Source organism: Halichoerus grypus, chromosome 4 (genome assembly GCF_964656455.1).
Source record: "Halichoerus grypus chromosome 4, mHalGry1.hap1.1, whole genome shotgun sequence".
NCBI lineage: Eukaryota > Metazoa > Chordata > Mammalia > Carnivora > Phocidae > Halichoerus > Halichoerus grypus.
The window spans coordinates 180,509,766-180,524,219 of NC_135715.1; the positions used below are offsets into that span (position 1 = coordinate 180,509,766).

Below are 14,454 nucleotides of genomic sequence, written 5' to 3' on the forward strand. Positions count from 1 at the left end.
ACTATATTTGTTTATCTATTGTCAGTCCATGCTTTTTACCCACAAATTTCACAAAACCACTAGTACCACCGTTAGCTCTCTACTCCATCCTGTCCTTTTCAATCTTGGACATTTTTTACTTGCCCCCAAGTGAGACATTAGTTTATGTACCAAAAGAAGCAACTTTTGTATAAATGAGCCCCAAAGGAAACACATTTATTCCAACAAGTATAGAGCATAAAAGCCTAGGAAGGTAGATAAAATTCTTTTCTCTTTTTAAAAGACTTGCTTATTCGTCATTCTTTGCAATTTAGGGAAGAATATTGCAGATGTGTCTTAAACATAATTTGCTTACAAATTGGACAGTTTATCATTTTTTCCAAATTTTCTCTTCTACCAAACACTTCAAGTAAACTACTAGCATAGTAATAAACTTCATTCCCACAGATCTTAAAATGTGGTAGAAAACTAGAGTAATTTTTTCTTCTTTACCCTCTTCATCACTAACTCTGACCATCCCTTTTTCTTTCTGAAAGCAAGAAAAAAGCAAAAAGAAGAGGCAAAATATTGAAGAAAAACAGTGAATTTAAGATGAGACCACATGTAGTATATAATTTGAAATGATGTTTAATACATTAAAAATGGATTTAACTGGGTTAAAACTCACCAAAGATAATTTGGACTAATTTTATATTTACCTCCATGGCCTCTTAGTTTTCTTTATATAGTTAGTATTTATTTATAAATTCTTACACTTATCCGGTATGTTCTGGCGTGTATCATAAAGATACAAGAGAAGTGGCTTCATCAAAGTTACCATAGTCAATAGTTGGGCAAAAGAAGGAATAGAAGAAAAACATTTTCTAGTTGGATGTATTTTTTTTTAAGATTTTATTTATTTAAAAGAGAGAGAACAGAGCGAGAGAAGGAGCACGAGCGAGGGGGGAGGAGGGGCAGAGAGAAAGGGAGAGGGAGACACAGGCTCCATGACGCAGGGTTTGATCCCAGGACCTTCAGATCATGACCTGAACTGAAGGCAGATGTTTAACAGACTGAGCCACCCAGGCACTCCTTTCTAGTTGGATGTATTATCTGTTAAATGATACACCATCATTCTACATTAGCTTTGTTTTTGTTTTTTTTTTTTTTGACTAAGCATATATTTTTCTTCTCAATTCTATCTTTAATCCAAAGAAACATAACTATAATACTATATGTGTGTGTGTGTATAGAGTTTAATAAGTAGTTTCTCAATACTTTAATTGATCGTTTTTAAAACGTGATTAGTGCATAACAAAAATGCCAAATTACCAAAAGTTCCCAGAGTGGTTATTTGACATCATTGTTGGAGCTATAGCCAATCCAGAACACCACTTCAAGGGCAGAAATGCCCCAAATCATACGCCACAGTGCAGCTTTTCCTTTAAAAACCTCATTTTTCTCTTTGAGAATGTTTAGAAATACAATGATTTGACAATAGTCAAATGGATACTTTTATTAAAACTTGGTTTTTGTTCTAGGTGACTCCAAATGGGAAAAAAATATTAAAAAGTATGATGCATCAATAGAAGTATTCACCTAGTAGTGCTCGTTTTGACTCTTTATCGTAAATGGAGATGTGAATTGATTAACCTTTAGAGTAGCTCACATCCAAGATCATGAAGGCATGAACGGAACTGCAAACTTTTAGAACTGTACCTTAAGAAATCTGGCAACGCTGTGATTTGCCCTTCTTGTTTCTTCAAGGGCATCCTTGTATTTCCAAATCACGTGATCGCATAGGACCATGACAAGATTGTCCAACTCATTCTGGTAAGATTCAGGAAATCTTTGAGCCCGAGAAAGCTAAGGAAAGAATGGATCATTTCTTTATAATGTGACATGTGAAATCCTAAGCCTGGAAAAAAAAAAAGAAACTGAAAGACTGCATTTTGTATATCATCAAACAAAAAGAGTCCTTTTGGAAACCCGAAAGCGATAATAAAATAGAAATCCTTTTAATGTCAAGATCATGATTTCCACCATTTTCATTTCATGTTTCCTTCTATTTTGGCCAATGATCTTTTTTCACTTTTTCATTAAAAAGTAAAATACATATTAATTGCAAACTATTCAAACAGTGTAGAAGTGTAACATGTTCTATGACCTCTCACATCTTAATTCCCCCCTTCCCTCTTAAAAAATAATTATAATGAATATTATTCTAGATTTACGTTGACACAGTTCTCTATTTAATTTAAAATCGATTATTTTGATTTTTTAAGACTAGGCATCCCCCAACTATATGACATCAATGAATGAGTAACTGAATGAATCCAGATGTTGGCTTGAAATGTTCTCTAGTAAGTTCCAGGTGGTCTTTTCTGAAAAATTGATTTCAGCTTTATTGAGGTATAATTGACATATAAAAGTATGAGAAAGTTAAAGTGTACATTGTGTGTTTTTTAAAAGATTTTATTTATTTATTTGAGAGAGAGAGCGAGTGAGTGAGAGCACGAGCACAGAGCAAGAGGGGGAGAGGGAGAAGCAGACTCCCCGCTGAGCAGGGAGATGCGGGGCTTGATCCCAGGACCCTGAGATCATGACCTAAGCCGAAGGCAGGCGGCTTAACCCACTGAGCCACCCAGGTGCCCCTATATTATGGTGTTTTGAGACACATGTACATTGTGAGAGATTCCTTCCATCTAGTTAATTAACGTATCCATCATCTCACATATTTATCTTTATTTTTTTGTGTAAAAACATTTAAGTTTTACTATGTTAGCAAATTTCAATCATACGACACACTGTAATCACCGTGTTTTACATCAGATGCTCAGCCCTTATTCATCTTGTAGCTGCAAGTTTGTACAAGCTGATCCTAACCTCACAGTCCCAGCATATGGAGCAGCAGGTGCCAGTGGGACCTCGCAGTCAAGAGATGTGCCACCAGATACATGCATGGACCTAAACTCTCTGGGTCCCCAAAGACCACCCTCAGGTCCAGGAATCCACTCCTCCTGTTGGACCTCCTGCACAGGAGGGGAAAGTTTCAGCAGCTAAGTCTTCCCATCTATCTGTAGTTTGTGAATTTACCCAGACCTTCACACGAGGTAGGCAAGTTTGACTCATCTTTACAAGTTGGCTTTAAAATTTAATTTAAAATTTCACGATAGAAACACAAAATTTAGAGATCGACTGAACTATATGTTTCGAAAATTCTCTGCACCCAGCCTTCCATGCTGCAAGAATAAAAACTACGGAGGATGAAGTTACAGGAATCACTTAGAACAAACAGCGGTTCCACTGTGGGATGCTGCTGTGGGTTAGCACTGGCTTTTTTCTTTTCTTTTTTTTTTTTTTTAACTAAGTCCTGGCCCTCAGGTGCTTCTGTGCACTGGATTTTTTTAAGTCAATTTACCAGGACATTGCTATATAGATCTTTTGGGATATTATGATTACCTTCCATGTATACTTAACACTTAGTGTGGAAATTAAATTAAATTAACAACAAATAAGCCTAAGTGATTTAATCACATGCATCATTTTTCATTCTGCTCCATATACCTTGGGAAACAAGGGTAAACAATTCACCTACATGAAAGCAACATTCACTTTTTAAATAATCAAAGCACATTTGTAGATTTCCTCTTTTCCTTTTGTTTATCTTCTGAGATGCATGAAACTGACCAGCACCGACATTTTCTTCACACGAGGACACGTGTTGACAACTTGGGCTTTGAGATTCCCTCTGTTTCTCTCTCTTTTTGTCTTCTTCTCAAACTCCCCTTATGGCTTACTCCCACTCTTAACCCAAAGATGCTCTGACTGGTTAATACACGAGTAGTATTTTCAACTGTTCTCTAGAAGTATATCCCAAAGGCTCGAGGTGGGAGAATTTCTGCTCCAGTGATTGTGGATTTCTGTCTCAAGACAGAGGAAGAAAGGGGGCAAGGGGTTGGCATAGTCTGATCTCAGGCAAAAGAGCCAGAACAGGTTGGGAGAATCTGGGCTCTCATACCACGTATGTCGCCAGGAGCAGGCATGGAATGCATGGGCTGATGTTCAGGAATTTGGCAGTTTTTTAGGAACAAGAGGCTGATGGGAAACAAAAGGTCAGCCAGTACAATGAACTTTTTGCTACTAGAGATGAGTTCAGAGAAGGCATCAAGCAGTTCCTAGTAAACAGAAGCTCACCTTGGTCAAGACAGCCGGGGTCACGTGGAGGTGCTATCTGCCTCTCAGGGGATTTAGCCAGACATGTTTTCTCACCTCCTCTAAACTACCACACTCCATGATGACAAAGCTGTTTTAATGGTGGAGAAAGCCATCCACTTCACAATTGAAAAGAAAAAAAAAGAAAGAAAAGAAAATGCAGATAGCTTGAGAGGTATTTATTGTGAATGCTTTTGAGTCAAATGATGGTGTCAGGACTTTCTTACTCTGATGCATGGAGATGGTTAGAAAACTGGAGGGTGTTGGGCCCCTGGAAGAAAACTGGAGTGTGGGGTTGCCTATGAAGGGGACAGTGAGAAGGCAACTGGAATCTATGAAGATAAATGGTTAGACACAAAGATGTGGCCCATAATGAGTTCCTTTATTCTTAACTGTTCACAAGGGCGTCTGTGACCTATTTGAGCAGATATGTACTGGTGGGAATGAAAGGATTTTAGTCCAACCCGTTCTTTTTACAGATGAGAAAATAGGCTCTGAGATATTAAATGTCTTTTTTTATCATCTAACAGGTTAGTGGTAAGGCAAGGATTAGAGTGGTGAAGTTACCTAACTCCAACATAGCTTAAAAACAGAGAGATAGGAATCATTCTTATCTTCACATTAGATTTTCTCTTCCTTCCAGACAGGAGGTTTTTATCTCTGGAAGAGGGAGGGCAGACACAGCTAAAAAGCAAATATAAGACCTAAGAGTTAAGTTAGGGAGTTCCAGAGATGATTAAATGTCCAGCCAAGGGAGATCTGTTATGCTTGGGTCAAGCCATGGCTGGAGAGACCCGTGGTGTGGAGGCATGGCTGGGGACATCTGGGTGGATGACCTCAGCATGGTGGCTCTGCACACTTCCCCGAGCCCTCAGCACTGGTAGAAGGGCCCTACTCCTCCCTACTAGGAGATCACATTTCTCCCAGGTGGGAGACCCTGCAAAAACCTTTCCCTGCAAAAACCTTTCCCTGCAAGGCAGTAGGCAAATCCTTCAGGAGATGTCCCTCCTCCTCCCCCCGGAGCTCAGGTCAATAACTGGGGTTAAGTCCCAGCTTAACCCAGCTATAAACCTGCTGTGCCTAAGAAGATAAGACAGAGAGTATACCCCAAGGAGCTGTAAGAGCTGGCCTGTGCCAAGCAGGAGCCATGGCAGTTCCTTTGAGATTGAATGTTGAATGTGTTTTGATCAAGGGGGCCAGAAAGGAGAGTGAATAAGTTAAAACTCATTGACATGGGGGCACTTTATCAGGACTTGGGATGAAATAATCCTGTTCATTGTTAGGATGGCTCTTAGAACCTGGAGATAGCACATTCCAAGCAAAGGAAAACGAGAATGCTTGAGGTGCCCTGGCAGATGACAGAGGAAGTAATAAAGAGGCCAGAGGAAAGTGGATATGTAGGAATGCATATATTGGGATCAGAAGACCCACTGGAGGATCAGGTTCTATAGGAAGGTCCGGGAGACACACCATCCAAACCAAAGCCATTAAGAAGGTGCTGGGACCTTCAGAAGTTCAGTGGTCTCCCGTCTGAAGGTGAGATGGGCAGTCACAGTGCTGGCTCGCTAACACCCATGCAGATAATCTTCACCAAAATAACAGAGGCCACGTGATGGTACTTAAACTCCAGCAGCCAGAGGGCTGTGATTATCCTAACAGATGGCAAGGCTGGAGGACAGCCAAGGGGGCTAGACTCTCAGGGAGTTGTACAGCTAGTTAATAATGTGGGGGGGGGGGGCATCCCTATGGGAAAAACAGACAGCAACCAACAATGACAATGTTTAACCCACCAAGAGGGCAAGAATGGACTATCAGAAGATGAGGACGTTTGCTCCAAAAAATATTCACGATGCCTTTCTCTGTTCCTGGACCTGAGTCAATTTTCAGATCTGGTACACACTGATTGAAGAAGAGACAAAGTCTCTAAAAGACACCCCCTGCAATACTTCAGTAAGTATATACTGTAATGATTCTGTCAGTCCTTCTACAAAGGACCCTATAGCCATTTACTCAGGTGACCACACTAGGGAGAGGGGATTACTCATATATTTCAAGCACTATTAAACACAAGATCTGAGTTGATATTGATATCTGAAGGCCAAAAGAATCATCACATTCACCCTGTTAGAGTGAGAACTTATAGAGATCAATAAGAGTCCTGACTAAAATTCTGTTAATAGTGGGTCCGCTGTTTTCAAAGATCCACCCAACAGTCATTTACCTGGTGCAAATATATAATTATACATTATGCATTGACATAATCAGCATTTAGAGTAGGCTTACACTGGATGTTTGGCCTGTGGAGCTTTCCTAGTGTAAAAGGCCAAGTGGAAATGTCTGACACTGCCCCTTCCTCACCAACAGTGTAAATGAAGATGATATCAATATTCACCACCATCCCCACCCCAAGCAATATTCTGATTTACTCTCTTGGTGGCAGAGGGGTAGAGTCAGAGGTTTCCCCTTGGTCTTACCCACTATGGGAGTTCAGAGAAATCTCTGTGGAGCTCAGGTGGTCAATCCACTTGAGTCTTTCTTGATCCTCCTTACCCAATCGTAACTACGAATGGTCTGAGTAGAGTGTGATTATCAGAGGCTGAGATCACTCTGGACCACTCTGATTGAGGGCTGGGTCACACCACAGTGTGGTAAGTCACCAAGACCTTCAGAGCTGCTGGCTGAGGGTGAGAGGAATCAAAAATGGACAGTAGAGGAGGGAGATGATGAGATCAGGTAGGGCCCTGAGACATACTACCATGACAGGAGTTATAGGTAATTCCATTAGCCTCCCTCTTGTCAATTTCCTTTCAGGAAGAGAGGCCCATGGGAACTGTGGAAGAGCAGGTTCAGGAACTTGTGTGACATGTTGTCCAAACCATGGACTGTGGCAGCCATGGATGTGCACAGCTCAGATGTTCCTTCAAAACAAAAATCTACTGGGAAGAACATAAATAGTTGCTAAACTTTTGGGATCCTCTCAAGTGTTCATGCCAAGGCCACACTCTCCCGAGGCTGCTCCAAGTTAATAACTGAGCTTGCAGAGACACCAGAACCAGCCCATCTGTCCCATGCAGGACTTCTAACAAACATTCTCTGCTCTCAGATTGCCCACTGGCCCAGCCAAAATCTTCCCACTGCAGAGAGATTTTTCGCCAAACCTCCTTCCTTCCTTCCCCGTCTCCTTCCACAGATGTCAGAACTTCCTGGTCCTTTTGTCCTTCCCTCTCATCATTTTACACTTCTAATTTTGTCCTGCCTTCTGAAGGACCTGTACTGACACACAATCATTTCTCCCACTTAAAAAGCAATTAACATAAATTGCTAAGGTTTATGAAGTAAATAAAAATGGAACTAATGAGAGCGTATTCATCAGCACAATTGTTGGATAATATTGTATTACCTATAATCTTACCTGAATTTTATTTGTGTCAATCAAGTGCTGGGCCATTGATTTTAGGATAATTGCAAAGAAGAACCAGGAGTGCTATTAGAAAAAGACAGTAAGAAATTTATTTGATGAATTATGAAATAATGATGATTCTGTGCTCTACAATATGTAATATTATAAAATCTTGATTTTAAAATGTATTCTTTGAAATGGATGGGGCAACTGCACACACGTGACTGTCCAGCTTGCACAAATGGACTTGGCTCCAGCCACACGGGCCCCTCTGCTGTCCCTCTGACACTCCAGGCATGCTGCTGCCTTGTGATTTTATATATGTCTCCCCTTTACCTTTACTGTTCTCCAAGCATTCATATGACCAGTTCCCCCTCTTTCTTTGCATTTTTTGCTCAGGGATTACCTTCTCCATGAGCTCTATCCTGACCATTCTATTTAAACTGCAAACCTCACTCTGTACCCCCCAGTGCTCCCTGTTCCCCTTACTGGCTCAACATTTTCTTTTCCCATAGCACTTCTTACTTTCTAATATACAATTTCATTAATTTTGTTATTATGTCTGTAGTTTATTGTTTTTATCCCCCAGTAGAATGCAAGCTTCCCAAGGGCAGAGATCTTTATTCTATTCTCCGATGCCTGCCAAATGCTGAGGTGGGTGCCTGTCCCATGGGGGGTGCTTGGAACATTTTTGTTGCATGAACAGAATGAATATACTCATAAGACTAATTTAAACAAACTGCTCGGCCTAGAATAACTTGAGTTTAGGGAACTCATGTTGATGCTTATTGATCCCGCCCTCTCTTTCCAGCTACATACTAATCAATCATCCATCTGTCAAGTCATGATAGATAATTAATTTAGCTAGGGACTAAGTCCGTTCTTCTATAATAATTTAGAGTTATCTCTTTATAAGCTTCTCACCATCTCTTCTTTATGTACCTACAAATGCATGTGTTTCAACTTTCTGTGGTCAAACTGTGGTTGTTTTGTCTGCTTCCTTTCTGTTGTCAGTATATTCATTAATACATCATTAATCCTTTTGTTGGTACATTTCTTCTTATCATGCCTAAAAGCCCCCAAAACTTTATTTTTGCTACAGTTAGCACTTTTGAGTGTTTCAGATGATTCTTTTTTTTTTTTTTTTTAAGATTTTATTTATTTATTTGTCAGAGAGAGGGAGACACAGCGAGAGAGGGAACACAAGCAGGGGGATGGGAGAGGGAGAAGCAGGCTTCCCGCCGAGCAGGGAGCCCGATGCAGGGCTCGATCCCAGGACCCTGAGATCATGACCTGAGCCGAAGGCAGACGCTTAACAACTGAGCCACCCTGGTGCCCCTGAATGATTCTTAATAGTTAACTCATTCTGTATTTAGGTCAAAAGACTCCACTTGGGTCCATTCTATATCTTCTGTTCTTTTGACACAGATCTCTTTTGCTTAATGTTTTTATATACTACAATTTCAATACAGCTTATGACGCTTATGCTAGAAACTACAGGAGAAATGATCTATGGAAATCAATGAGTCTTACTGCCTCTCCAGGGGTGAGATCAAGCAATCCCTTGTGCCAGCAGTTGAAGGATTGTTTTAAATTCTTTACCTTCAGGACATGCTTTACTGTTGTTGAGTCATTTGATTTCAAAAGACCAGTCACATTTTTAGCCAGTTCCTCATGTATTGTTCTCTCCTTGCATGCCGTGGTCTTGAACACAAACTGAAGAAAATCCAGAAAGTGAAAAAAGTTAACGACTTAAAAAAAAACAACAAAGCCTCAAAAATTATGTTACACAAATAACTCATATCTCAAAATTATCTGCTCATGCCAGATTTTGTCATGAAATCAATGAAGGCCCAATGATAAGAGTAGTACACAACTGTTCCTATTTAGGGCTTTGCACAGAGAGGGCTTGGCTCACCTAAGCTCTCCTTGAAACTCTTTTTGTAGAAATCAAAAGAAAGAGTCAGAGAGCAATTTAGCAGGTTCAAGGAAACATGGAGGGCTTTGACCCACCTACTTAGGACACATTTCCCCTTCTCCTTCCTTCCACTGGTAACAGGTGGCATGGTAGCATTTCTTCATCCTGAAAGGGTAGAGCACCCACTCAAATAGCCAAGTGGGGAAGCAGGTGCCTTCCAGAGGCCAGTAGGTGAGCTCCCCACACGCCCAGTTTCTATCACCTCATGCTTAGACACAGCTATCAAAGAGTTCATGAACATTGGCCCTCAGTAAGATAACAAATGCTGCTCGTATTTTTTTCTCTCAAAAGACTGGTTTTGGTGTGCCTTTCTGAATGCATGTAATGGTTTTAATTATCAGTATTTCTTCATAGATTTTAAGGATATCAATACCCATTTATGCACATATTTTAAATACAAAATGCTTATCCCTGGATTATACTATTTTACTTAATGAGTTGGGTTTGCCTCAAGGAAGACCAGTTCTTCATAATTTTCACCACCCAGACTTCACTATAATCAACAGTGAAGACAGGCAAGAAACTCAAAGCAGAGGCTCATTCACATTTGGATCTATATAATTGTTTCTTTGGACTTTGCAACTCATGGACACCTAAGTTGCTCTGATGGAGCCTGACTTCTCCAAGCTCATCCCAGAGGAGAAAGACAAAGCTAAGAGATGCATAAAACTGGCCAAAATCAAGAGTAATATGATGTTTTTTTCCCTCATGAATTGTGACTCATGCGAGGGTAATATCATCACCAACTACCTAGTCCCATGCACAGTTATTTAGCCCCAGTAGCATTACAACTAGCTCTGAGATATTCTTATTTTAGAATTTTGGCCTGGAACGTGACAGGAACATGTCAATGCCATGAATTGCTGTAAACCACGGCATTTAATTAGATCGACTAGAGACACACATCTTTGCAAAAGACATGGTGTATGTGTGCAGTTTGGATATTGTAAATGGGGTGAGTTAGCAGCATTTAGCACCACTGAACTTGAAATGGTGTTTAGCTTGCTTCTGAATATACATAAATTCCATTGAATATATCACATCTTTTAAGAACATCAAAGCATATACTGGTTCCAGCCCATCAGTTTTAATTATACACCTACTTATGGGGCTTAATATCTATCCACATGTTAAAAAATACTTTTTCTTACAGGGAATAAAAAAAATCAGGCTCGTTGGCCAAGGTCAGGGTGTCAATAATGTACTGCAATAGGAGTCCAGTCACAGAATCATAGGTTCACAATCATGTTCATCAGGTCCATCCCTTCACAGAGGAGAAAAAATGAGGTCCAGAGAGGCTGATTGCTCAGGTTAACTATTTAGCCTTGACTAGAATCTAATTTCCCACTTGCTAGTTTAGTGTTCTTTCTGGAGTAAAATTCCAGTTGATAATATTTATTAGGATGTGTCCACTTTAGATATGTGAAAACATTTTTATGAAACATCTTTAGGAACTGTTATAAGCTTGAAATCCCACTTAGGTGTATATTTCTGGATTTTACCCACTTCAAAGCAAACTAAATAAGCAATCTCTTATACAGCAAAATCAAATGGTCTCATCAGGAGATTTCAAACATCCTGGTTAAAAATAAAGACCATGCCAGGATACATTTCAATACACCTTTTCAAGAACATCACAGAATGAGCCTGAGAGCTGATTTAAGATTCTCATAAGGAACTTTCTTTGGCTGTCACAAAAGTAGTCACAGCATAAGTGGGTTCTTAATGTAATCTTTAATGATTCCATTGGAATGAGGTAAATATTTGTGTTGAAATGAAGATGCCTTTGTGTAATATGGACTGGGGAATTGTTTTCTTCTTAGCCCCTTTGGTGATTGAAATGGAAAACTTGGTTAAGCATTGAGAGAAAGTTCTGTAGATGATTCTGTTGAATGTAAATTCATCAGTACTGGATTAAAGTATGCTACCACTCTGTCTTAAACAGACAGCAAACTAAACAAGCATTTGTAGGTCAACTGTCTTTCTGCAATTGAAATGTAGATCTCGTTGGGTAAAATTATACCATAGGGAAATTATTGTGAAGTAACTGACTATTTTTGGCATATGGGCTATTTTAAGGAAGGGCACATGCTCATACTTGGGTATTTGGGAAGATACCTAACATTTCAGGCAGTTAGAAACTATGCAGATATAAAACCATAATGTAAAAAATCCCTCAGAGGGATTCACTCCAGAATGAAATTTCATAGGAAGCTTTGTTTTCTTTTTTGTTTTTTTTTTTACTCGTTTCTAGCACAAAAAAACCCCAAATTCTTTTCTAGTCACCTTTCTAGACATCTAAATCATAGGAGTATATGTTTATTCGTATAGATTAATGGAATAAATTCTTTCAATTAAAAAACTTCTGTGTCTCACAATGGTTTAATCTATACATAAAAAAATAGAAATTGAGCTCCTCTATGCATTATAAAGTAATGCAAGTTACTCTCGTTTATCTCTGGATGGATTCTTTCTTTTCATTCAAGAAGATGATATTTAGGCAGGAACTCTAATGTGCAAACATCATCACAAGTTCACTGGCATTAATTCATAGGCCAACTGGAAATGAGAATATGAACATGTCTGAGTGAACACTTGGCGAAGGACACTGGAAGAAGCAGTGCACAGGGATGGAATGGGCTGGTGGATCATGCCCGAGGATAAAGGACTTAACATACCAGAAGCAGGTACAAATATACAGTAACTGGGAAAATGAAATAATGCCTGAGAAAACAATAAAAAGAGCTAAGAAAACATTACAGAAGAAACACAGAGCATTCAACAAACCAACAAGAAAAATATTCCGTAACTTTACACAGGAATTGCATTTATTTGTAATGTGGACTTCAAGAGGGTAATACTTTCATTTTCTCTTCTCTTTCTTTGTTCTTTCTCCCCATATAAATATTCATTTGCACAGGTACATGTTATTACACATTTAAACAATATGTCTTGACCATCAAAGCAAAGAGATGGAATTCTAAATAGCTAAGGGGAATGCTTGATATTACCATGGTGAGTCCCATCCAGCTAAAGGGAGAAACGTCCCACTTATTGCAGACAGGAAATGAGACAAACCACACAGCACAAGGGGATACGCCCAGGGTCCAAGTGGCGATTTTATACCTTAATGTACGACTGGACGGAGTGGTCCAGCTGCTCCTCATGGCACTTGGCCACAATGTCGGTCAGAACCCTGGAAAAAAAAACTGTTCAGTGGCCTTTCTGGAGAAGGCAGGAAAATATCACTTGGTTGGGCACTGGAGTTTTTCATAAACTGGGTGTTTAATAGGTACTGAATGAATGCATGAACCAATTTCAGACTGCCCCCCCTTTTGATCCCCAATATCCATATCACCTGTTAACCATCTCCAGCGTTGAAATCTCTAAACACTAAGATACAAGGAATATCTATGGCTTCAAAATCACACCGGAGACTGTTATGGCTTGCATGTTTGCTGACACTGTCTTCTTGGAAAAAGGATCATTTTTGGCACCTGATTAAAATTGAAGACCTTTAACCTCTAATTATCATAGTCCATTTAAAGAGGGCTTCCCTTCCAACATGGAGGCACGACATATGCTTTTGGAAAAAGCCATCAGGTTAAGATTCAGGGTTTTGTTTTTTATTTCCCTCCTTAGCTGGTGAAGTGTTTCTAGCAGCAGTGGTCGTACTATTTTCACATCAATACGTCCTGTTCCTCCATGGTTGTAGTGTTTTGGAATGTCTTGCAATTTCAGCAGATCTATCCACTGAAATATTTCGGAGTCTTGTTCACAAAGACCCATATATAAACGCTGAAAAGAGCCTCAATTGAAAGCACAGTTGGGGACTTTTAATCTGGGCCCAGAACTGGCTGCGGTGGGACTGTCAGACATACTTTAATTTTCCAGAGCTTCAGGGTGCTACTTTAAAAACAAGGCTAAAAACTCTCATTCTGAAAGAGGTTAATAATATGCACGTGAGTTTGGAAAGTTCTGGACACATTTCAATGTCAAGAGTAATTTTTTTTCCAGAATTCTGTGACTCATATATTTTTTAAAATAAACATTAGACAAGCTTTACCTAACTTAAAACAGTATCCCTATAGAGCGGAAATTAGGATTGTCAAAGTCACTAGACAGATTAGAAATGTTGGAAGAATGTAGTATAGACAAATTTAAAGGGAGAACAATTAAAGAAAAATAAAAAAAAATCTAGTGCAAATGTGAAATGGTACAGCCACTCTGGGAAACAATTCAGTATTTTCTGAAAAACTGCACATGCAACTATGATATTACCCAGCAATGGCACCAGGCATTTATCTCAGAGAAATAAAAACTTGTGTTCACCCAAAATCTACTCCAAACTGGAAAAAACCCAGATGTCCTTCCTATCTATCTGTGGGTCTAGCTCTATCTATCTATTATCTATCTATCTATCTATCTATCTATCTATCTATCTATCTATCTATCATCTATCTATCATCTATCTATCTATCTATCTATCTATCTATCTATCTATCTATCATCTATCTATCTATCTATCTATCTATCTATCTATCATCTATTATCTATCTATCATCTATCTATCTATCTATCTATCTATCTATCTATCTATCTATCAATCATCTATCTATCTATCTATCTATCTATCTATCTATCTAAAATTTTAACAGACTAGCAGTTACCAGGGCTAAGGGGTGGGGGCTGGGGACATGAGGGAAGTAATTGTGTGTATAAAGGGCATCCGTGGTGATGGAAGTGTTCCCTATCCTGTTTCTATCAATTTCAATATTCTGGCAGTGATACTGTGGTACAGTTTTGCAAGATGGTGCCATTGGTAAACTGGGTAAAGGGAACATGGGATCTCTCTGCATTATTTCTAATGACTGCATGTAAATCTATAATGATCTCAAAATAA

At 39.3% G+C, this 14,454-nt stretch overlaps 1 protein-coding gene across 9 annotated transcripts in view; it reads right to left on the reverse strand.

Moving 5' to 3' along the window:
- The window catches only part of DOCK10 (dedicator of cytokinesis 10), a 254,355-nt gene that overhangs the window by 49,213 nt on the left and 190,688 nt on the right, over positions 1-14,454 (reverse strand). For all 9 annotated transcript variants that reach the window (XM_078071375.1, XM_078071373.1, XM_078071372.1 and 6 more), the window contains exons 25-28: positions 12,678-12,747; positions 9,176-9,289; positions 7,586-7,657; positions 1,678-1,824 (exon numbers count right to left, since the gene is read on the reverse strand). In XM_078071375.1, coding sequence (XP_077927501.1) covers positions 1,678-1,824; positions 7,586-7,657; positions 9,176-9,289; positions 12,678-12,747 — 403 coding nt within the window. The remainder of the gene's footprint in view (positions 1-1,677; positions 1,825-7,585; positions 7,658-9,175; positions 9,290-12,677; positions 12,748-14,454) is intronic.